Source organism: Megascapheus bottae, chromosome 18 (assembly GCF_031878675.1).
Source record: "Megascapheus bottae isolate mThoBot1 chromosome 18, mThoBot2.hap1, whole genome shotgun sequence".
NCBI classification, from domain to species: Eukaryota; Metazoa; Chordata; class Mammalia; order Rodentia; family Geomyidae; genus Megascapheus; species Megascapheus bottae.
Genome location: NC_143526.1, coordinates 15,755,828 through 15,780,684, shown reverse-complemented (window position 1 = coordinate 15,780,684; position 24,857 = coordinate 15,755,828). Strand labels below are relative to the sequence as shown.

Genomic DNA, 24,857 nt, shown 5'->3' with positions numbered 1-24,857 from the left:
AAGTCAGCCCAGGTACTAAAGTTTGTGAGACTCTTATCTCCAGTTAACCACTAGAAAACCAGAAGTGGTGCTGCGGATCAAGGGGTAGGGTGGTAGCCTTGAGCTGAATAGCTCAGGGACAGTGCCCAGGCCCAGAGTTCAAGCACCATGACTCAAAAAAAAAAGCCTAGCAAGAAAATGAATTCAAGCCCAGTACTGGTGGTTAACAGTCTCACAGACTTTCTTGCCAGGACTAGTTTCAAATGGTGATCTTCAGATCTCAGCCTCCTGAGTAGCTAGGATTATAGACCTGAGCCACTGGCGCCCAGCCCTGCATATTAAAATGTTCGTTTATATTGGATCAAATAAAACACATAAAAATTAATTTCATGTATTTCTTTCTCATTTCTTCCCTTATTCCTTCTCCCTTTCCTCTTTTCTTCCTTTAAACAAGGTTTATTATGTAGCCTAGACTGGCTATAAACTTGCTATCCTCCAGCCTCAGTCTCCTAAGTGACAGGATTATACCCATGTACCATCACACCCTGCTTTCTTTTGTTCCTCTTTTTTCTGGGGGGGGGGCAGTTGTAGAACTTGAACTCTGGGCCTGAGCACTGTCCCTGAGCTCTGAGCCACAGAACTTCCAGCTTTCTGGTGGTTAATTGGAGATGAGTCTCACAGACTTTCGTACCCAAGCTGGCTTTCAACCAAGATCCCCAGATCTCAGCCTCTTGAGTAGCTATGATTACAGGCATAAGTCACCAGTGCCCAGTCCTGCTTTCTTTTTGTGTGTAATGTTTCTTGAAAATCTAAAGCAGAACTCTGCTTTAGACAAAAGAGTTGGAAATGTTCAGTGAATATTTTCTACCTATTTTTCCCTCCCATGTCTTTGTTATTCATAGTTCCTGTATTTGACTTCTTTTTCTTTTTTTTTTTCTGCCAGTCCTGGGCTTGAGCTCAGGTCCTGAGCACTGTCCTTAGACTTTCTCAAGGCTAGCGCTTTACCACTTGAGCCTCAGCATCACTTCCAGCTAGTTCCTTTATTTGAAAACTACAAAATGCATCAGCTAATGGATTTATAAACTACCTGGAGATCTGTATTTGTTTTTGGTTTGGGGTTTTTTTGTTTGTTTTTGGTCCATTGTGGGGCTTGAACTCTGGGCCTGGGCTCTGTCCCTGAACTATTCGTCTCAACGCTAATGTCTACCACTTGAGCCACAGTGCCATTTCCAAATTTCTGGTGGTTAATTGGAAATAAGAATTTCATGGACTTTTATGCCAGGGCTGGCTTTGAACTGTGATCCTCATATCTCAGCCTCCTTAGTAGCTAGGATTACAGGCATGAGCTACCATTGCCCGGCTTGTTTCAGTTTTTGCCATGAAATTATCATAGTGTTGTAAGAATTCAGAAAAGAATAAATCACCTTGAGTTTTAACTTGATTAGAGAGGAAAAAATGATTAAACATGTGGGACTGAATATATTTTTTATTCCCATTCATCCTTGAGTCTACAAAAATAACATAGGCCAGGTGCTGGTGGCTCACACCTGTAATCCTAGCAATTCAGGAGGCTGAGATCTGCCAGCTTGGACACTAAAGACCTTGAGATTCTCATTTCCAATTCAACACTAGAAAACAGGAAGTGGGGCTGTGGCTCAAGGGGTAGGGCAGTAGCCTTGAGTTAAAGAGCTCAGGGCCAGTGCCCAGGCCCAGATTTCAAGCTCCATGACTCAAAAAAAAAAAAAAAGTACACCTGCCTTGCAAAAGTGATGCCCTGAGTTCAATCTCCATTACCAACAAAAAGAATTGTGTGTGTGCTTTTTCAGGGCTAGTACTCTACCACTTGAGCCACAGCACCACTTCTGGCTTTTTGTATGTATGTGGAACCAAGGAATCGAACTCGGGTCTTTGTGCATGCTAGGCAAGCACTCTTACCACTAGGTCAGCCTCCTGAGTAGCTAGGATTATAGGTGTGAGCCATTGCACCTGGGCCCCTTGTTTTGGCTTAAAATTAAAAAAAGCTAGTTGGGGACTGGGAGTGTGGCCTAGTGGTAGAATGCTTGCCTTCTATGACCTAGCTTATGAGTTAACATTCTGTTGCTATGTCTTTTGGTTATGACTACAAAGTTCCAATCAAACTCAAAGGAGGAATATTTTGATGTCTACCTCAGTGGAGGAGTGTGAAAATAGTTTGTAAGAAGTGGGTTACAAGGTAAGATATACAGAATTGTGGCCATTTTGTAAGCTGAAATTTCCTTCAGGGCAAAAAACTGCCACATAAAGAAGGAACAGTTAGAACCGTAAGGCCAATTCTCTGCCTAGTTTAACCATCAACTCCTTCTACCCAGTTTCAGGAATGGAGAATCTAATCCAGAAACTCCACAAAGGGATAACAGGCAGAGAGGTGACGCCTTACCAGAAGCTAGGAACGGAATTAGCTAATGAGATTTCTAGTGTCATTCTAGAGTTGGCTCTAAGGATGCTGACTGGCAGATCTGTGGCTATGCAGCCAGGAAATTAAAGGACTTCTTTCTGGAGAAACTATCAGCATTAGACATAAGACTGAGGAATAGAAGCTGGGTACTAGTGGCTTATGCCTGTAATCCTAGCAATTCAGGAGTGTGATATCTGAGAATGGTAGCTCAAAGCCAGCTTGGGCAGGAAAGTTGGTGAGACTCTTATCTTCAACTAACCACCAGAAAACCCGAAGTGGGGTTGTGGCACAAAGTGGTAGAGGCTAGTCTTGAACTGTTAGAGATCAGGGACAGCACTCAAGCCCAGAATTCAAGCCCTGTAACCACCTACAACAAAAAACCCAAAACATAGCCTGGCACAGTGAGTCAGTCCTGTAATCCTAGCTACTCAGGAGACTCTTATCTCCAATTAATCACTAGAAAATGGGAAGTGGGGCTGTGGCTCCAGGGGTAGGGTGGTAGCCTTGAGCTGAAGCATTCAGGGACAGCGCCCAGGCCCAGAGTTCAAGTACCATGACCCCTTCTCCCCCCTCCCCCCAAAAAACAAAAGCACTCAAGTTGTCCAATGAAACCACAGACCCTGGCCAATCTCACCAAAGGGACTCCACTAGTCAGCCACCTGGAATGCTCAGAGGACTTTTTTTTTTGGGGGGGGGGGCTTTATCTGAAAGCCTGAGCACTGTCCCTTAGCTTATCCTTTCCCTTGAATAAAAAAAAAATCAAGGTGACAGGGACTTTGGCCTAATGTAGAGTGCTTGCCTACCTAGCATGCACAGACTGGGTTTGATCCCTCAGTACCACATACATAGAAAAGCAAGCCAGAAGTGGTGCTGTGGCTCAAGTGGTAGAGGCCTAGTCTTGAGGAAAAAGCCCAAGGACAGTGCTCAGGCCCTGAGTTCAAGCCCCAGAACTGGCAAAAATCAAGGATAACACTCACTATTGAAGATAAGAGCTCACCAATTCCCTTGTCCACAGTATTTTCTTTTTTTTTTCCGCCAGTCCTGGGCTTGGGCTCAGGGCCAAAGCACTGTCCTTGGGTTTTCCCAAGACTAGCCCTCTACCACTTGAGCCACAGCACCACTCCTAGCTTTTTCTGTGTATGTGGTACTGAGGAATGGAACCCATGGCTTCATGCATGCTAGACAAGCACTCTACCACTAAGCCAAACTCATGGCCCATGTCCAGGGTATGTTTGAACAATAATCCTACTAGAGCCCAGCTGCCAATATTTTTTAAAAGAAAAAAAGAAAAAGAACCATTTCTTAAGCAGACAATTGAGGGGAAGATATGGAAATATCCATAGATCTAGGATTTGAGGGTGACCTTACTGCATGTGACATTTGCCAGGGTTGATTGTGCCTCCATGGCTGGCTAGGTAGGTGTCCACTTTCTCCTTCCCTGCTCTTCCATATGGGTTCATCCCAAATCTGTCAAGGAAGTACTCACAGCTGCACAGTTCTGCTAGAACCCCTGAACACTTCCCCAAGGTCCATAAACCTCCAGTCATGATATAGCCATAGGTACCCTGATGATCAACAGTCTCCATCAATGATGTGCATTTGTTGCAGGTAATGAAAGTGCATCTAGAGCGGCTGCAAAATCCAGACCCGCAATAAAAACTAGCTTCCAAGAAAATCACATTGCAAAAAAAAATGGAAAATAAATGGAACAGAAAGAGTATAAAAATTGAAGAGGTAGAGCCTGAAGAATATGAGGTGAAAAAAGTACTGGCTCGACGTGTAGTGAATGGAAAGGTGAAATATTTGCTGAAGTGGAAAGGATACTCAGATGCTGACAATACCTGGGAACCTGAAGAAAACTTACATTGTCCTAAATTGGTGAAGGCATTTTTTAATTCTCAAAAGGCTGGTAAAGGAAAGAATGGTACAAAAAGGAAATCTGTATTGGAAAGTAAATCTGATGCTACAAAATCCAAGAAGAAAAAAGATGCAAAGGGTTTTGCCCGAGGTCTGAAGGCTGAACAAATACTTGGTGCCACCAACATTTTTGGAGAGCTGATGTTTGTCATAAAATGGAAAGATTCAAATAAGAATGATTTGGTGCTGGCGAAAGAGGCATATGTGAAGTGTCCTCAAGTTGTAATTGCTTTTTATGAAAAGAATCTAACTTGGATTTAGATGATGAAACATTATTTTTGAAATACATACTATGTATACCTGTAAAATCTGAGTCTTGGGTTTTGAATTAATGGTGTAAACAAGAATTACATTTTAATGAAAATTAAGTTTGGTATGCTGGTACTTTAAACAAATAACTTTTTTTTTGTTTGCCAGTCCTGGGGCTTGAACTGAGGGCCTGGGCACTGTCCTTGGGTTTTGTCAAGGCTAGAGCTCTACCACTTGAGCCTCAGCACCACTTCCAGCTTTTTTCTATGTATGTGGTACCTAGGAATCAAACCCGGGTCTTTGTGCATGCTAGACAAGCACTCTACCACTAGGCCGAACTCCCAGCACAAGCTTTTTTTCTTTTTTTTTTTTTTTTAAATGTATGTGGCCTGCTTTTGGGTTTCTTTGGTAGTTGAGTCTCAAAGTCCACAAGGGTCTTATGAATCTTCTTGGAAGTGAAGCTGTGCTCAAGCTAGTAGAGTACTAGCCTTGAGTGTAAAAGCTCATGGACAGCACTCAGGCCCTGAGTTCAAGCCTCACAGCTAACAAAAACAAAAAGTCTTACAGTATTTTACTGTATGAAAATACACTTATATATAGAGAGAAATGGTGAGCATTCTCTCTGATATGTGAAAGTCAGACCTAAAAGGCATTGGGATATGACAAATTATACAGGATTCTAGATACAATGAAACCAAGAAAAGATACTCTTGGGAGAGAAACACAAAGGTACAGTGTATAAGTGCCTCTTCATATTTGTATAAAATAATACACTACTGAGATAAACTCAAAGATACAGAAATAAAAGATTATTGTTTAGTTTTTTTTTTCAGTACTGGGGCTTGAACTCAGGGCCTGAGCACTGTCCTTGGGTTTTCTCAGGACTAGAGCTTTACCACTTGAGCCATATCACCACTTCTGGTTTTTTCTATGTATGTGGTACTGAGGAATCAAACCTGGGTCTTTGTGCATGCTAGGTAAGCACTCTACCACTAGGCCAAATTCTTGGCCTAGTTTTTAGTTTTTGATGATTCTGTCATCTTTACCTTATATATGGTGTATTCACACACACACACACACACACATATATATATATATCTTTGGGAGGGAGGGGCTGAGAGAGAGGGATGGGGAGAGCACAGAATTCAAGGGAAAAAGGATGAAAATGTGTAGCAGTGGAGCTCACTGGACGTTGATGAAAGTAAAGTATACAATTCGTGGGTGGAGATGGGAAGGAGGGATTGGGAGAGAATGAGGTAACAGAAGACACTATATAAAAGAAATGTACTCATTACATGACTCACATAATTATAATCCCTTTGTACATCACCTTTATAATAATACAGTAAATTAATTAAAGAAAATACATTTTATCTGACGGACTCTCCTACTGATAGATACTTGGGTTGTGTTTAGATTTTGCCTGTTGTGGTTGAATCTCCATGTATATTTTTCCACATTTTCTTTTGTGAACCCAGGGAGTACAAGTGTGCTGACTGTATGTATGTGGGAGAAGCTGCTGCATCACATATGCAGGGGAGGAGTTCCACCTATGCTATATCCTTGCCAACATGTGGCATGTGTGTCCAAGCCATTATTTTCTTTCCCTACCCATTTTGGGGCTTTTTGCTCATGGCTGATAATCTACCATTAAGCCATTTCTGGCTTTTTGCTGGCTAACTAGAAACAAGTCTCTCAAATGTGTATCTTGGCTGGCTTTGTGGGGGGGGGGCAGTCCTGGGGCTTGAACTCAGGGCCTGGGTACTGTCCCTGAACTTTTCTGTGCTCAAGGCTAATGCACTACTACTTGAGCCCCAGTGCTATTTCTGGCTTTTTCTGTTTATGGAGTTCCGAGGAATCAAACCCAAGGCTTCATTCATGCTACACAAGCACTGTACCACTAAGTCACATTCCCAGCCTTCTCAGGATAGTACAAAAAGTGATATACATTCAATAGGAATTGTATTTCAACTTGAATTTAAATGTGCATGTGTGTTCATGTGCTGAGGACTAAGCCCACATTCTTCCACATGTTACCACTGAGCTACCATAGTCTTGAATTTTGGTGTATTTCTAGGCTGCTGCTTTTTTTTTTTTTCCAGTCCTAGGCTTTTAGCTTAGGGCCTGAGCACTGTCCTTGGGCTTTCTCAAGGCTAGCACTCTACCACTTGAGTCACAGCACCACTTCTGGCTTTTCTAGGTATATGGTACCAAGGAATTAAACCTGGGTCTTCATGCATGCTAGGCAAGCACTCTACCACTAGGCCAAATTCCCGGCCCCTCTAGGCTATATTTAATGGGACCTTCTCCCACTGTACAGCATAGCAAGCCACAGCTCCCTGTGAATTACGTGATTACAAGGGAATCAACTGACATGCTACAGTGTGTGCGGTGTTGCTGAGTTAAGAGGTTTGGTAGGTGCATATAATGAGAACTAATCCCATTGGAAATCAAAGAATATCTCTATTTTGATATAGATTTCTATTTCACAGCTTAGGCAAATTCTGTTAGAAGGAGTACACTATTGCCAGCGAGGATGTCACCAAACGGCTTACACAACTACAAACAAAGGGGGTAATTTCAAAATTTGTGAAGATAAGCATCCAGGGCCATTGCCTGCAGCAGAAGTGACTGGAGCCTTCCCTGGGTCTTCCTTCCTCTCCCAGGTGGTCTGACTACCAGGTGAGCACTGGAGGCTCCCTGGATGTGATACTCTCTTATGTGTGACTGTCACATGCCTGTCTGTGGTGTAGTCATACTCCTAATTAGTCATCTCGGGGAGCACATGAAAGAACGAACGTTATTTTCACTGTAGTACAGAGGGTGAAACAGAGACCTAGCAAAGCAGAAACTTATCTCCCAAATGATGCAACAAGTGATCAGCCATACTTCCCAACTTTCTTGCTGCAGAGGTGTCTTGTTCATAGACACCAGTTCCTTTGAACATCTCAGTGGAAGGCTGCAGCAGCTGGAAGACCTGAAAAGGCATGTCTCTCTGAATTCCACGGCATTTTTTTAAACCATTAACCCCAAATATTTATACGATGAAGAACTGCCCAATTTGTCAAATAAAGCTGATCAAGATGTTAAAACTATTAGCATTTGAAAAGCCCTGGATTTGATCTCGAGCACACCCCCTCACCCCCACACACAGCATAATTGTGTTCTTTGCTACCATACTGACCTCACAGAATTTGTGGATACCACCCATCCCCTTCCAAAAGTATAGATGATGATCAACTAGGTGCTCTCTTTCTCCCTCTCCCTCCCTCTCTCTTCAGATCACAGTTGGATTAAAGGAAAATTCATTGTTGATGCCTATAGCTTTCTTCAGTGGGATATGATTGTAGGAATAAGCCTTCCTAGAAATGTGATGAACATTGCTAGGAAGACAATAAGGTAAGGGAACATGACCAAAAAAAAAAAATACAAGGGTCTGGGAGTAGCTTAGTGGCAGAGTGCTTGTTAACATGCATGAAGCCCTGTGTTTAATTCCTCAGTCCTACATTATCAGAAAAAGATGGGAATGGCGCTGTGACTCAAGTGGTTGAGTGCTAGCCTTGAGCAAAAGAAGCTTAGGGATTAGTGCCCAAGCTCTAAGTTCAAGTCCCAGGACTGGCAAAAAATAAATAGATAAATAACATGTTCATCAGTGAATGAGTCTTTCTCTGGAAAAGTTTAATGAAAAGGGGAAATACAAAAGAGAGAGAACATATTCAGTGGGACAAATCCTACAAGTTGTTCCAGAACATTTATTCTAACTCACTGCACATACTTAAAAATTCACATAGACTAATAAAAACTACTTTAATGCATAAAAATGCCTCTAAATGTCTGGTGGTACCCAGTCAATCTTAGTCACTCAGTAATTTAAGGACAACAATCATTTACAACATGCTGCTTGGGCTTATAAATATTTAACCAGACAAGCCACCTTTTTTATTTGACATAGCACACATAGAACTTTTTTTTCTGGTCTTGGGGCTTGAACTCAGGGCTTAAGTGCCATTCCTCAATAATTTTGCTCAAGCTTAGGGCTCTACCACTTGAGCCACAGTTCCACTTTCAGCTTTTTTGGTGCTTAATTGAAGTCTCACAGACTTTCCTACATTGTTTGGCTTCAAACTGCAATCCTCAGATCTCAGCCTCCTGAGTAGTTAGAATTAGTTAGGATGGCATGAGCCATACATGCCCAACACACAGAGAAAATTTAACAAGGAGAATACATTTCAAGACAACAAACTGAAAAATTGGTAACAATAAAAGTGAAAAGCTAGGAATGCAGTGCAGCTCATGCCTGTAATCCTAGCTATTTGGGAGGTGGAGTTCTGAGGATCACAGTTTAAAGCCAACTCTAGCAGGAAAGTCTGTGAGTCTCTTAACTCCAATTAATCACAGAAAAAGCCAGAAGTGGAACTGTGACACAAGTGGTAGAGTGGTACCTTTAAGTAAAAATAAGCTCAGGGACAGTGCCTAGGCCAAATTTGAGCCCCAGACCAAGGGGGAGGGGGAGTGAAAATTTATCTTACTATCTGATGTATAATCTAAGGACTTGCATCTCCGTTAAAGGTTAATGATTTACAGGGAAAATGTCTGGGATCTAGCAAAAACAAAAAGCAGACTAGTAAAAATTTTATTTCATTAGATAAATATACAAATACACCATGAATTAAATTTTTTCTCATCCCAAAGTTCATTAGGCCTGAAATTTTATTTTAAAATTTGCTTTCAAGTGGTTCATGCCTTTAATCCTAGCTACTCAAGAGGCTGCGATCAGAGGATGGTGGTTCAAAGCCAGCCCAGGAAGAAAAGTCCATGAGACTCTAGCCTCCAATTTACTACCAAGAAGCCACGTATGGAGCTGTGGTTCAAGTGGCAGAACACTAGCCTTGAGCACAAAAGCTCAGGGACAAGTCCTAAGTCCTAAGTTTAAGCCCCAGGGCTGGCACAGGAAAATTTTTTTTTTTTTTTTTTACTGATTTCAGGCTGTAAAAACTGCTGTGGATGGAATGCTGTTTGGAGAAGGCATGTTATAGAAATAGAGATACAGATATATAGATATAGATATAAATAGTACTGGTACTGGGGCTTGAATTCAGGGCATAGATGCTATCCCTTAGCTTTTTCTGGTCAAGTGTAATGCTCTATCACTTGAGCGACATCACTACTTCTGGCTTTATGCAGGTTAATTGGAGATAAAGAGTTGCACTGACTTTCCTGCCAGAGCTGGTTTCAAATCAAAACATGATTGCCTCCTGAGTAGCTAGGTTTACAGACATGAGCTCAGTCTATTTTATTACATTTCCCTCCCCTGCCCCCCCGTTTTGTTTTTTTTTTTTTTTTTTTTTTCAGTCCTGGAGCTTGGGCTCAGGGTCTGAGCATTGTCCTTGGGCATTCCTCAAGACTAGGGTTCTACCACTTAAGCCATACCACCACTTCTGGCTTTTTCTGTGTATGTGGTACCAAGGAATCGAACCTGGGTCTTCGTGCATACTAGGCAAGCAAGCATTCTATCATTAGGCCACACTCTCGACCCCTTTTCCCCCATTTTTTAATTGTTATTATAAAGGTAATGTACAATGGAGTTACATTTTTTTTTTTTTGCCAGTCCTGGGCTTGAGCTTAGGGCCTGAGCACTGTCTTTGGGTTTTCTCAAAGCTAGAGCTCTACCACTTGAGCTACAGCACCACTTCTGGCTTTTTCCTATGTATGTGGTACCAAGGAATTGAACCCGGGTCTTCATGCATGCTAGGCAAGCACTTTACCACCAGACCAAACTCTTGGCCCCAAGAGGTTACAGTTTTTAAGCCAAGTAATGAGTACATTTATTTTTGGACAACACCATTCCTTATTGCATTTTTTTTCTTTTCTGCAATTTTGTTATTATAAAGGTAATATAGGGATGCGAGAGGAAGAAAATGGAGACAAAAACATGAAAAGGGATATCAATGTGTGAGAAGTAATGCACCTACTATCTGGAGAATGTAACTGTAACCCCTTTATACATTACCCTGATGATAAAAAATTAAAAAATAAAGGTTATATACATAGAGGGTTACAATAAATAAGTCTTTGGAAGAGTACAATTCTTTTTGGACAATACACCTTCATTTGCTCATTGTGTTTCTTTTTCTTTTACCCTTCCTTCCTTCCTTCCTTCCTTCCTTCCTTCTTTAAGTAGAGATAAGAGTCTCTTGGGGACTTTCTTTTTTGGACTGGCTGTTTATAGGATGTAGCTACGATTATAGGCATGAGCCTATACTAGCACTCTGGCTCTCATACATGTCTCATATCATTTGTGGTCTCTTAACTAGAGATTGAATGGGGAAGCATTTAAACACAGATGACAGTTGCAGAATCCTTGGGAGAGGTTAAGCAAGACCTCTTGTTTATTAATTTCCTTGAAAAATTGTAAATGTCTCCTCATAGGGGCTCCTTCCATTGTGCCACTGAGGTGTGGGTGGTTTTTTTTTTTTTTTTGTCATTTGTGGGGCTTGAACCCTGGACTTGGGCACTGTCCCTGAGCTCTTCAGCTCAAGGCTAGCACTCTACCACTTTGAGCAACAGGTCGTTTTCAATGCATTTTTCCAGCTTAAAAACAAACAAACAAACAAACAAACACAGAAGGAATCCTGCATTACCCTTGTGGAAACCAAAACTCCAAAGGTATGTAGGAGATGATGTTACAGGAGGCCAGGATAAGGGCAAATTTCTCCACTCTCCATCCAATATATTTCGTATCAGGAAGAAGTAGAAGAAAAAAAGATTCTGGGCTCCATAACCCGCAGGCAGAGTGTAGTCCCAGCACTCGGGAGGCAGAGACAAGAGAATCGCAAGTTCGAGGCCAGACGGAGCTGCAAAGCAAGAGGCCCAGTCTCAACCCTCTGCCTCCCGCCCCAAAACAACAAACTCAACGCTCTCTTTCTCTTTAAATTCTAAGGAAAGTCATTCTGACCAGATGCCCCAAGGTGAAGGCAGGTGGCTGTGTGTACCCCGTTTCACTGCGGGTCTAACACACATTCCAGTGAAGACCCCTACCTGCACCTCTGAACCCACCCATCGAGGCAGGCGACTTCTGCTTAAGTGAGTTTGACCACCTGGTCTACCCAGGCGCACAGGACGGGCTGGAGCCACCGGCAGAGAGAACCTCGACCCTCGGGGATACCCCAGATTGCTCAGGCTTAGAACCTCCCTAATCCCAAACCTGACAAGATGTTGGCGTCAGCTTTCAACCACAGGTCTCTGGGATTTGAATCGAGTCCGCCTAGGAGCCTAGTGAGGGGATTGGGGGAAGTGGGGGGGGGGGGGGGGGGCGGAGGGAGGGAGTAAACGCACGGCGCTCGGCTATTGATTGTTCCGGCCTGGCGACGGCACCGCTCGTCACTCGAGAGCTCTGCGCTCGAGGGGTCGAGCCTGGCCGGGACGGGCAGGATTCACGGTCTGGGGTAGCCACGGTGCCTCGGGGCGAACGGGAGAAAGAGGCCTCGGCGGCCGGCGCGGGAATGTCAAGAAGCTCGAAAGCGGTCCTGGGCGTCTCGGTGCTCCTGACGACCGCCACGGTGGCCGGCGTGCACCTGAAGCAGCGGCAGGACCGGCAGGTCGGTGTCACGTGACCGTGTCTTCCGGGGGGGGGGGTGGGGGTGGCTCGCGCGTAGCGGGGGCGCCTCGGGCCTCCGGCGGCGGCGGCGGCGGGGCGTCCCACGTGGTTCTCGGAGTGGTCCTCTTGTCTCCCCGCTTGGCCTGACCGAGTCGCCCCTGGCGGCCTCCTCCCGAAGTTCGCGGACCCCGCGCCTGAGGCGCCGGGCCCGAAGCGCTGGGGACTCTCGCTCCGCGCGTGCTCAGTGACGCGCGCCGCCCTCCACTGCTCCCTGGGACCGCTTGGAAGTAGAAGGCGGGAAGGGATTTCTTTCCGGGGTGGGTGTAGGGTGGGGGGTGCGTTCTGCAGGGTACCAGCCTTCTGCGGCCAGTCGAGCCCAGGGTCAGGAGTCTTGGAGCCTAAATGCCTAAGTGCTAAAGGTTTGAAAAGTTGGGGGTGCAGCTCGGCGGTGGGGCGCTTGCCTAGCCCGCGCGAGGCCTCGAGTTCCAGCCTGAGCCTGGTAAAATAAGTTAGCCTGCTTAGCCGACCTCCCCCCCGCCCTCACCGTTAGCCAGGGTGATTTTAGATGAGGTGGGGGGGTGTTTGCTTAATTTAACCTATTACAGTGGAAATTAGATTCCGGGAACGGTAAAGGTACCATCTTCTCCACTTTTCTTTTCAGTGCTTTGTTTCAGAAAACTTTTCTCTGTGCTTTACTAACGAGTGCTGACCATCTACTCTGTCAGTAGTATCTTCTTATTCAAGTTGGCAGTTAGTGACCTTATCACTAAGTGCCAGGCAGTACACTGGGCACTTGGGGAATATGGTTACAAAGGTAAGGAATCAAGGAACAAAGACTCTACAGACTATTAAAAAAAAATGTGTAGCTGTGCTAAAATATTTGTAAGCAGGTCATTCATTACTTTGACAAATTGGGTTGAGCCTAGTTGGCCAAGAGTGGAAGTAAAAAATCCAAGTGAATCAAACTAAACAGTCTTGATGTGCCTGACCAGAGCCTTTTGACTGGTGCTATGGTATATGAAGGCAGCTAAGGTTTGTCTCTGCTGTCCATAAACTGGAAATGGAAGGCTTGGAAGTATGTGAATGGCACAAGTATTTGGAGCCAGTTGAGAGGATCAATGATGACAAGGAAGGAAAGAGATTAGAGGTTTGAAAGTAAAGTATAACTGCACCAGGTTAGCTTTTGGAGTAGAGGCAGGAGATTTCCTGCTTAGAAAGAACAGAAAATGATGGTGATGGAAGAATACAGGATGTCACTGTAGTCCTGAAATTAGCGAAGCCTTTTCAAGAGAAAAGGCTAGGGATAGTTAGAGATTTATCTGGTGCCTTAGCTACACATATATGTACAGCACAGGTTTGTGGGAAGTTTGAACAATCAAGGTTGGGCCCCTTATTCCACACTAATTAAACTCTTGCGTGTGGGGATTCAGTTTCTATATGTTCTGAAAGTCACCTGGAAAACTTTAAGTTTCTTAAGTTAATTTATTTGGCAATTCTGGATTTTGAACCAAGAGTCTTATGCTTGATACTAAAGTGCTGATACCACTGAGCCACACTTCCAGCTCTCTAGAAGACTTTAATCCATAACCAGGGTTGAGAACTTTTAGAGAAGGGAAAAATGAGAGAACACCGAAACTTCTTTATGTGGAAGTTAGTGATGAGTAACCTGTTTGTTTTGTATCCAGACCTCCATTAGAGACCCACTTTGTAGCCGGGAGAAAGAGTAGGATCAGATTGGCATGGTGGATGTGTTGGGACGGTCAAGGAAACAATAAATTAAAGAATAACTATTGTTTCCTGAGCGTCTGCCACATACAAGACAAGGCACTGTATACCTCATCCTTAATCCTCACTGTTCCCCAGCAAAGACCAAGTATGGTGGTTCATTTTATAAATTTTCAAGTTTATGCTGGTCATTTGGTAGAAATGACCTCTAACTTTGACTGTTGGTTACCGCCAGGCTACGGGTATGTTATATGATTATCCTCTTTGGAGACACTGGGCAGTGAAGCAAGTTACAGGTCCCAGTCAGGCAGTCTAAGTCTGTCACTGAATGGTAGGCAGTCTGTTGCTGAATGTTAATGTGTGGTTGGTTGGGGGAAATTCAGTGCATATTTTGCAACATATAATAGGCTTATCAGGGCATAGCCCCTCCTCCCCCTTTTTTTGTGGGTCATGGGGCTTTAACCCTGGGCCTGGGCACTATCCCTGAGCTCTTCAGCTCAAGGCTACCACCCTACCCCTGAGCCACAGCCCCACTTCCCATTTTCTAGTGATTGATTGAAGAGTCTCAGTTTCTTTAGTGCCTGTGACTTTGAACCCACAATCCTCAGATCTCAGCCTCCTGAGTAGCTAGGATTATAGGCATGAGCCACCATGTCCAGTTGACAGTCCTGGATCTTAAACTCAGAGCCTGAACACTATCCTTGAGCCTTCTCAAGGCTAGAGAGAGCTCTTCCACTTGAGCCACAGCACCACTTCCACCTTTTTCTATGTATGTGGTACTGAGGAATCGAACCTGGGTCTTCATGCATGCTAGGCAAGCACTCTACCACTAGGCTAAACTCCTAGCCCTGCATAGGGCAAGTATCTGACTAAGCCAGAGTTGCAGGTAGGTGTTAGAATGACAGCCACCTAAGAGAGATCTTTGGTGGTTAGTAATATAAGAAGGATGTGTGATGCAATCACTTGGCTGAAAGTGATAGAACACTAGCCTTGAGCAAAAAGAGCTCAGAGACAGTGCCCAGGACCCAAGTTCAAGCCCCCAAAACAAACTTACTAGAGTATTTTGTGAGGTTTTTTGTTGTTGTTGTTTGTTTTTGGTGTGCAGGTCCTGGGGTTTAAATGCTTGAGTCACAGTTCCACTTCCAGATCTTAGTGTTTAATTAGAAATGAGAGTTTAACCAGAAATGAGAGTTTAACCAGAAATGAGATTACTTGTGTGAGCCACTGGCATCCAGCTCCATCAAGTATTTGAAGAATCAAATATTAATTAAACTTTCAAATTAATAATGCCAGCTTTTATTTTTCATTAATGTGTGTTATTGTTTTGTATTTATTAATTTTGTAAAATGTGAAAGGAGCCCGGGACTGGTGGCTCACACCTGTAACCCGGCTACTTAGGAGGTTGAGATCTGTGTATCACAGTTCGAAGCCAGCCTAGGCAGGGCATTTTGTGGGACTCTATCTCCAATCATACATGAGAAAGCTGGAAGTAGAGCTGTGGCTCAAAGTGACAGAGTACTAGCTTTGAGCAAAAGAGCTCAGTGACTAGTGTCCTCATCCTAAATTCAAGGCCTTGTGACCCACAAAAAGGAAAGAAGAAAAAAATTAAAATGGTAATTGGGTATTTACAATCTATAATCTGATTTTTTTTTTTATTTTTGTGCCAGTTCTGGGGCTTGAATTTAGGGCCTAGGCGCTGTCCCTGAGCTTCTTTTGCTCAGGTTAGCACTGTACAACTTGAGCTACAGCACCACTTCTACCTTTTTCTATGTATGTGATACTGAGGAATCAAATCCAAGGCTTCATGAATGCTAGGCAAGCACTCTACCACTAAGCCACATACATTCCAGCCCAGTCTGAATTTTTTTTTTTTTTTTTTTTTTTTTTTGGCCAATCCTGGGGTGTGATCTCAGGGCCTGAGCGCTGTCCTATGGCAGTCCCAAGGCTAGAGCTCTACCACATGAGCCACAGCACCACTTCTGGCTTTTTCTGTGTATGTGGTACCAAGGAATCAAACCAGGTCTTTGTGCATGCTAGGCAAGCAAGCACTCTACAACTAGGCAAAACTCCCGGCTCCTGAATGTTTTTAAGTGTATTTTGGTAGTACTGTTGTTTAGATTTGAAAGGCACAAGGATGAGTGTCTCCTGTTGAGGGTGTTATTAAAATCTGTTTCTTAATGTTTTTAGAGGCTTCGTGATGGAGTAATCAGAGACATTGAAAGGCAGAATCGGAAAAAGGAAAATATTCGTCTTTTGGGAGAACAGATTATTTTGACTGAGCAACTTGAAGCAGAAAGAGAGAAGATGTTGGAAAAAGGATCTCAGAAAACATGACTTTAAATGAATGTGGAATACTGGGACATACAGTATTGAGTTGTGTGTGTTGTGTTACAGAGAATAGCTTATTTAGTGCCTTTTTTTTTTTTTTTTTTAAACAACAGCTGTTTTTGGCCAGTGTCCTAAATTTTGATCAAATAAAAAAGACAGAACTTTAAGAATAAAGAATTTTGGGCAGAGGCTTTTTTTTTTTTTGAAGAGTTTGTCTGTAGGATTCTGGTTCCAGCCCTTGGGCAATTCAGTGTCTTGAGGTTAGGGTTATTACTGAAAAAGCATTTCTGAGCCAGTGAGAAAGAAAGGATGGATAATAATATCCACCTGAGCAGTTTGATAAGCCGACATGATGATGAGGCCACAAGAACATCCACCTCAGAAGGGCTGGAGGAGGGAGAGGTGGAAGGAGAGACTCTCCTGATTGTAGAATCGGAGGATCAGGCGTCAGTGGACTTATCTCATGACCAGAGTGGGGATTCCCTCAACAGTGATGAAGGAGATGTGTCATGGATGGAGGAACAGCTGTCCTACTTCTGTGACAAGTGCCAGAAATGGATACCAGCCAGTAAGGAGCTTCTCAATTCCTTTAATTTATCAGTTCCTTGAGGAAAAAAGCTCAGTGTGAAGTGTTTCCAGACTGTGAAAGAAAAGACACATGAATGTAAAAGTAGACTTAAATAAAAGCATAATGATTATATTTATTATTAATTTAGCTGATTATATACAAATTTATATGACATGCAGACGTTTGTACTAATAAAAGTTATTGTCAACTTCCATCCCATTGTTAAATTAACTTTTTTTTTTTGGCCTTACTGGGGTTTGAACTCAGGTCCCCACCTCCTGCCCTAAATGAATATTCTTGATGGTAACTCAATAAAAAAAAATTATAAAATTTGAAATCCCATGTTATTTAAAGTACTAACCATGTTTAATAAGATTATATAAAGGGCTGGGTACCCGTGGTGCACACCTATAATTGTTGCTTCTTTGGATGCTGAGATCTGAGGATCGTGGCTCAAGACCAGCCCGGCAGGAAAATCTGAGAGACTTTTATCTCCAATAAACTACCAAATAGCTAGAAGTAGAGTTCTGGCTCTAGTGATGGGTTACTAGCCTTGAGCAAAATTAGCTCAGGGATAGCAACCAGGCCCTGAGTTCAAGTCCCATGACTGGCACAAAAGAAAAGATTATGTTATGGGTTGGGGACCAAATTCTAGGCCCACTTGAAGTTCAAGAGCATAAAAATTACTGTGAGGTTTAATACATGGACAACTGCTATTGTCAAATTAAAGTTGTTTGGTTCCTTTTCCTAGTACCATTTGTTTCACACTTTCAGACTTCCTTATCTGCTGGCAAGAGTCATATGCATACACCTTGAGTGTTTCAGCTGCTAGCATCCTAGTTTGAATGTTTTGCCTGCTATCATACAATTTGTACCAAAATAAAAGACTAGAAAAAAAAAAAGTAAGTACTAGAAGAATGGTTGGTGTAAGAGAATTTAGAGCCAAGTGAAATTTTTATATGCACATATATTTACATATATTATTGTGAAGTAGGTCATTTTCTGGCATGTGGAAACATTTTTGTGAAAATGGATTCAACTGTTGAGGTTAATGGATACTGTTACAACATCTTTATGGCAAAACAGCCTAAAAACTAGGACTTCAAAACTGGCTTTTGCTTCCAAACTATCTCATTTTATTGACACAGGGTTCTGTCCAAATATCTGTAGCTTTCTTTTGGTCTTCACATATTTTTATTTTTGTCACAATGCCCCAGGCATTGTCCCTGCTTTTTCCCTCAGGGCTAGAGCTCTATCTTGTTGAGCCACAGCTCTACTTCCTGCTTTCTGATGGTTAATTGGAGTTAAGAGTCTCAGGGTCTTCTGAGGAGCTAGAATTATAGATGGGAGCAACTAGCACTGGGCTCAACGTATATTTAAAGTGCCCTTTGTAAGCAGGTTCCTACTAACTTCAGCCTCTCTGTTCCTATCCATAAACAGAACTTTGTGATTAGGGGAAAGTTTTTGTTGTCTGCAAACAATTCTGATCCACTAGGCACATTTTCGTTTCTTCTCTAGAATATGTTTTTCAAGCCTCCCCGGTCTTCACCTCTACATTTCCTAGTTCTTCAGGCCCTCCAGCAAATTCCTCTTAATTTCCTGTTTCCCTAATGTCAATTGGCACCCCCTTTTGGTGCCCTCACATTGCCTCTGTGGTGCACACTACATTATGCTCCTGTGCTTTCCATGTTCAAAGAGCATCAGCATTACCTGGGAACTTGGATGCACAGGCGTACATTCCACCTCAGATTGGTTCATTTCACTTGGGGCAGCTGTAGGCATAGTTAGGGAAAACAATTCTCTGGGTAGTTCAGATGTGCCATAAGAATGGAAAGCCACTGTACAGTTGTGACCTGCGTAGCCCTTGTAGACTTGTAAACTGATGCGACCAGGTACCATGTCTGCCTTAGTCTAGTGCTTGGCAGGCAGTAACTCAAAGAATGTATGAAGAAACCTGAGTGAAAGCATCAGGAATGTGACAGTTGGAAATCCAGTTGGAGCAATCATACCTGCTTTTCCAGTACCTTTTTCCTCTAAAGTTAAGGAACTGCAGAGCCTGGGAGCATGAACTTTAGAAGACTGAAAATATTTTTTTTCTGCTCTCATCCTGCAATTGTGGCTTGATTGAGAAAAGGGGAAAAACTCAGGCTTGGGAAAATGGAAATCTGGTTGATAAGTTGCTGAAAGAAAGCTGTGGATTTGCTGCTTTTAAGATAAACCTGTGTTGTAACTTTTTTGTTTTCCTCCTAGGTCAGCTGAGGGAACAGCTCAGTTACCTTAAGGGTGATAACTTTTTTAGGTTTACTTGTTCAGATTGCTCAGCAGATGGCAAGGAGCAGTATGAGCGGCTGAAGCTAACATGGCAGCAAGTAAGTAAATGTTCTCTTCTAGAATTCGTTGGGTTGGTCCTTTGAAAAAATTGGTGGAAGGGTTATCTGTGGAGAAGAACTTGTGGGCTTTTGAGTTAAGGGGTACTTTCCAGACATTCCCAGAAGTCTGGAAACTGGAGTCTTGGTTAAAAACAACAAAAACCACTTGTTATCTATGTGACTTAAGTTCGCAATTCTCTTGTTTTTAAAATCTTTTATCTTTAAATACATAAGGGGGTATAATACCGACCTTTGATGTTTTAATTGAAAATCAGGTTCACTTTTTTTTTTTCCTGAGGGGCTTGCATGCTGGGCCTGGGTGTTGTCCCTGAGCTCTTCAGTTCAGGGCTGCCGCCCTATCTCTGGAGCCATAGCACCACTTCCTGAGGTTCACATTTTTGTTAGCTATGCTTTTAGTGCAGTGGAGCCATAGGATGGTTGCATAAGAAGTAGATTTGGAAGTAGTGCTGCTACATAACAACATTCAAGACCATTTTAGCATCTTTTGATTTTTTCGGGGGGAGGGGCAGGGGGAAGGGGTAGCTGAAGAACTCTGAGACAACTCCCAGGCCCAGGCGTAGAGTGGTAGCCTTGAGCTGAAGAACTCAGGGACAGGGTCCAGGCTGAGTTCAAGCCCCATGACACTCCCCCCCCCCCCAAAAAAAAAAGTCCTGAAAGACTCATCTCCAATTAACCACCTGGAAACCAAAAGTGGTACTCTGGCTCAAAATGGTACAGCATTAGCCATAAGCAAAAGAGTTCAAGTACAATACCCAGGCCCTGAGTTGACTATAACTAGCACCACCCCCCCCCCCGCAAAAAAAAAGAAGAATTTATTTAATATTTGTTTATGATTTTGGGACTCAATCTTGGGGCCCTGTAAATGCTAAGTAAGCACTCTACTATTTAACTACAATTTCTACCCTTCAGTTTGAAGTGTATTATTGTTTTCTTTTTATATATTTAAGAAATCCTAAGTCCTAAGGTAAAGCAGGCACTTTTGTAGGCCTGGAGACTACTGTGGTTTTGGTACAGATAAGGGGCTTACCCCCTGGGCGGAGTACATTCCACACATATTTACATCATAAATAGATCAACAAGTTAGTAACCCTTAGTATTTTTTGCTTTGAAGAAAACAAACAGTAATGAGAAGAATTCTAGATGATAATGTTTAGACCTCTCACTGAATTTCTAGTAAATTGTTGTTGCTGTAGCAGCCTGAAATTGTTACCTTAGTTATCAGTGCTTTATTAGGACATCTCATGAAGTCCTTTATTAGGACATCTCATGAAGTCCGTAGTAAATTTAGGAAGCCTTTTTTTTGACTTGCCAAAAAAAGTTAACAATGAAGGGAACTTTGAATTGAAGATAAAAATCTCCTGAATACTGTTATTGAGGTCTTTTCTCAATGTGGAACAGTATTCTGGGTAGGCAAGGTCACATTAATATTAACAGTATTGCAAACACATAGATGGATATGTCTTGTAAGATACGGCCAACAAGTAGCTTCTCCTAAAAGTTACAAAGATATATGGAATTTCTCATTTAAAAAATGATTTTTTTCTAGAGGTTGCTTTTAAAAGAAAGGCTAACTTTTGTTTCCATTACCCAGAATATGGGGTTGGGAGTTTGGCCTAGTGGTAGAGGGCTTGCCTAACATGCATAAAGATCTGGATTCAATTCCTCGGTACCACATACATAGGGGGGAAAAAAAAGCCAGAAGTGGTGCTGTTGCTCAAGTGGTAGAACTCCAGCCTTGAGAAAGCCCAAGGACAATGCTTTAGGGACTCCTAAACTCAAGCCTATACTGGGGGAAAGAAAAAATTATTCAGAATACATGATTAGACTTTCTAGTCTAATCATAATTTAGTTACTTGAAAAGTATTTTAGCTTTTGCACATATACTTTTTTTGCTTTTCTTCTTTAAAGTCGGGGTCTCACTATATAGTACAGTTTGGTGTGCTTGGGTGCTGTCCCTGAGCTCTCTTGCTCAATACTAGCACTCTTCCACTTTAAACGATAGCACTACTTCTGGTTTTCTGGTGGGTAATTGGAGATAGGTGTCTCATGGGCTTTCCTCCTTGAGCTGGCTTTGGACCTGGATCCTCATATCACAGTCTTCTGAGTAGCTAGGATTACAGGAGAGAGCCACCAGTGCCTAACCAGTATGGAGCTTTTGATCTCCTTATTTGTGCCTTGTGAGGGCTGGTATTACAGGCATGTACTATCACCATACCCAGCTCAAGTCTGGTTCTTGGTAGAAGACCTGAAAGACAATCAGCTAGTTTTTGCTTCATTGCTGTTTCTAAAACTTAAAATATTGGAATCTGTGCTATCTTTTTAAAATCTTAATAACTTTAGTACTTGTTGATTTATTATAATTAGTAAGGAAAACTGCTTATAATAAACAGAGTTTTGATTACTTTATGAAATCCCAATAGTAAAGAGGTCTGTCTGGAAGGGGCTTTTCCTCTATGCCCCTCTTATCTTTCCCTCTTCCTCCTTGGAGGCTGTGTGGACTCTCTGATAGGAGAAACTTCCATCAAATATCTGGGAATGATAGCAATGATCATACGTTGTGTATGTGTATGCGTGTGCTTGAATTTCAAGGCCTGGGCTTTAGGTTTTTTTTTTTTTTTTTTTTTTTTTTTTTTTTTGCTGGTCCTGGGTATTGAACGCAGCCTGAGTACTGTCCCTGAGCTTCACTGTTCAAGGCTAGCATTCTACCACTTGAGCCACAGCTACACTTCCGCCTTTTTGTGGTTAATTGGAAGTAAGAGTATCTATCATAGACTTTCCTGCCCTGCCTGGCTTTGAACTATGATCTTCAGATCTCAGTCTCCTGAGTAACTAGGATTACTGGAATGAGCTGTTAGCTGGGCTCCTTAGCTTTTTCAATTAAGGCTAGTCCTTTACCACTTTTTAAACTCTTTGGTGGTTAATTGGAGATAAGAATCTCTGACTTTTCTGCCACAGCTGGCTTCCAACCTCAGTCTGGTCAAGATGTTACTATTTGTGCTCATTATTTTTCTAGTTCTTCAACAGATAGTTCTGAGTTTCTGCTGTTGCAGCACCAGCCCTGAGGTAGGCTCCTGGGGATTCATTGGTCCACAAGACTGGTTTTCTTGCTGATGAACTACTCTGGTAGAAAGAGAGCAAGAAACTAAACTGGAATTCATTTTATAGATCACAAATTATTCCACAAGGAACAATGGATTTTTTTCTGTAAGATATGCTTTTCCCAGTAAATAAGTGCATTTTAAGAGTCTTGAAATGTCTTAAATATACTGATAGTAGTTGATATAAACAACACCCATATATACTATTGAGATGACCAGTAAATGCATGTTTCTGAGTGCTCATCCATAGTTATTGAACAATGACTTTTTCTTTAAATTATACTAAGATATACCCTTTTCAGTATATATTTCAGTGGCATTCTATACATTTACATAGAATCAGTACGACCATCCTTCTCCATCTCCGGAACTTTCCCCTCCCCCCACACACACCCCAGTCCTGGGGCTTGAACTCAGCTAGCACTCTACCATTTGAGCCATAGCACCACTCCTTACTTTTTCTGTATATGGGGTTCTGAGCAATGGATCCCAGGGCTTCATGTATGCTAGACAAGCACTCATGTCACTAAGCCACATTCCCAGCTCCCAGACCTTTTTTTTGTTAATCTTCCCAAACTGAAACTTCACGCCAATTGAACAATACCTGTGAATGTTGTTTGTTTAAAGGAAGGTATATGTTGACTGATACTGACTAGATTCAAAACTAAGTGGAAGACATTTGGAAAATGTTCATAAAATTATAGAGTGGAGTGTTGTAAGTTGAGGGATGGGGAAAACTGAAACTCTGTTAGTGGGTTGTTTACTTGTAAGATTGCTGGGGATTTAATACTATGAACAAAGAGGTTGGGCCATTAATTAATTGTACTTTACCAAACTCCTAAAAGCTCCTTGTGGAAAGAAGGATTATTATTATTATTTTTTTTTTTTTTTGCCAGTCCTGGGCTTGGGCTCAGGGCTTGAGCACTGTCCTTGGGCTTTCTCAAGGCTAGAGCTCTACCACTTGAGCCTCAGCACCACTTCCGGCTTTTTGCTATGAATGTGGGGTACCGAGGAATTGAACCCCGGGTCTTCGTGCATGCTAGGCAAGCACTCTACCACTAGGCCAAACTCCTGGCCCCAAGAAGGATTATTTTAGAATTATTTTTTAAATTCTCTCTGTTCTGTTTCCTTGTCCCAAAGTAAATTTTGATTTTTATTACCTGGAAAATGACTTTTGAATGTCTACAGTTTTATCTATTTATATAAAATTGCATATAATATTTACATACTCATGCAAAGAAATGTATGAAAAAAATAGCCTCAGAAATGTTAGAAGTGATTATTTCTTGATGATGATGATACGTTTTTGCCAGTCCTGGAGCTTGAACCCAGGGCCTGGGCACTGTTCTTGATCATTCTCAAGACTAGTACTCTACTACTTGAGCCATAGCACCATTTGCAACTTTTTCTGTGTATGTGGTACTGAGGAATTGAACCCAAGGCTTTGAGTGTGCTAGGTAAGCACTCTACCACTAGGCCATGCTCCTGGCCCAATTGGTTATTTCTTGATGGTGGATTTCAAGTGATTTTTTACTTCCTTTCTTTTCTCTTTTATTATTAAAGTCTTTTACAGTGAGCGTGTGCTGGGAGCCATGTGTAATAACTTTGTGCTGAGACAAGGCAAGACAAGAGGCAGGGGGCAAGACTTGATCACCATTCGTTACAAATGTGTTATTGCTTTATCACTCTTTGCTGAGACCCATAGTGAGGGTATATTAACTGGAGGGACTTCCTTAGGAGGGGGTTTGGGGGTTAGAGATTCCTGCCTTGACGAACCTCCCTGACTCATCTGATTGTCCTCCGGGGAAGGAGGGCTGGGTGCAGGTGGTCAGTGAGTTATCTCCTTGCTCGGCTCATCCTGGTCGGGGTGTGTTTTCCCTATCCCTCCTGCTGATCAAGAGGGACCCCAGACGAAAGACCCTGACAAGTGTGTGATATTCATGTTTCCAGAAAATACTTCCCATTTAGGATTATGAATACTCATCTATAAAAATAGATGTGGAGGGATTGGAAATGTGGTTAGTGGTAGAATGCTTGCCTAGCATGCATGAAGTCCTGGGATCAATTCCTCAATACCACATAAACAGAAAAAACTGGAGGTGGTGCTGTGGCTCAAGTGGTAAAGTGCTAACCTTGAGCAAAAGAAGCTCAGGGACAGTGTCCAGGCCTTGAATTCAAACTCCAGAAGTGGCAAAAAAAGAGAAGTAGATAAGGAGTTCTCCTCATACTGGAGTTCTCACAGTGAGCTGTGGGGCATCTTACATTTCTCTATGAATAGACTGAGAACATTTGAAGAAAAATTCCACAACTAAAGATGGCCAAGCCACTGCATGGATGGCCTTTGACATTATTTACATCTCTGAAAGTTTTGTGTTTTTCCTACAAAGAGCTGAGATAAATATATTCTGAAGGGATTTTCAAAATATTAATAATGGGTAGCATCATCAATCAGAAAATAGTAGCTGGACTAGACAGCTGCCCTGTGGAGCAACTGTTTAGTATTCTGGTTACTAGTTATTAGTCCATTGTATAGCCATTAGCTCAGCCACCTTTCAGCCCTATATATTTAACA

At 42.4% G+C, this 24,857-nt stretch overlaps 2 protein-coding genes and 1 long non-coding RNA gene across 4 annotated transcripts in view; all 3 read left to right on the top strand.

The window, feature by feature from the left end:
- The first annotated feature begins 2,091 nt into the window (after nt 1–2,091).
- Nucleotides 2,092–4,638, top strand: LOC150050157 (uncharacterized). Its single transcript, XR_016538705.1, has 2 exons — nt 2,092–2,191; nt 4,022–4,638. It is a non-coding gene; the product is annotated as an uncharacterized LOC150050157 (long non-coding RNA).
- A 7,350-nt stretch (nt 4,639–11,988) lies between these two features.
- Nucleotides 11,989–16,238, top strand: Pet117 (PET117 cytochrome c oxidase chaperone). The gene is made up of 2 exons (XM_090351951.1): nt 11,989–12,177; nt 16,089–16,238. The coding sequence occupies exons 1-2, from the start codon at nt 12,082–12,084 to the stop codon at nt 16,233–16,235; spliced, it is 243 nt and encodes an 80-aa protein (XP_090208077.1). The 5' UTR covers nt 11,989–12,081; the 3' UTR covers nt 16,236–16,238.
- A 300-nt stretch (nt 16,239–16,538) lies between these two features.
- The window catches only part of Kat14 (lysine acetyltransferase 14), a 32,046-nt gene continuing 23,727 nt past the window's right edge, over nt 16,539–24,857 (top strand). For both annotated transcript variants that reach the window (XM_090351949.1, XM_090351950.1), the window contains exons 1-2: nt 16,539–16,797; nt 19,048–19,166. In XM_090351949.1, coding sequence (XP_090208075.1) covers nt 16,539–16,797; nt 19,048–19,166 — 378 coding nt within the window. The remainder of the gene's footprint in view (nt 16,798–19,047; nt 19,167–24,857) is intronic.

Excerpts from the sequence above, each read along its gene's own strand:
- Pet117 (XM_090351951.1), top strand. The coding sequence starts at position 12,082 with ATGTCAAGAAGCTCGAAAGCGGTCCTGGGCGTCTCGGTGCTCCTGACG. Across the intron at positions 12,178-16,088 it reads AGCAGCGGCAGGACCGGCAG|AGGCTTCGTGATGGAGTAAT; the intron begins GTCGGTGTCACG and ends TAATGTTTTTAG.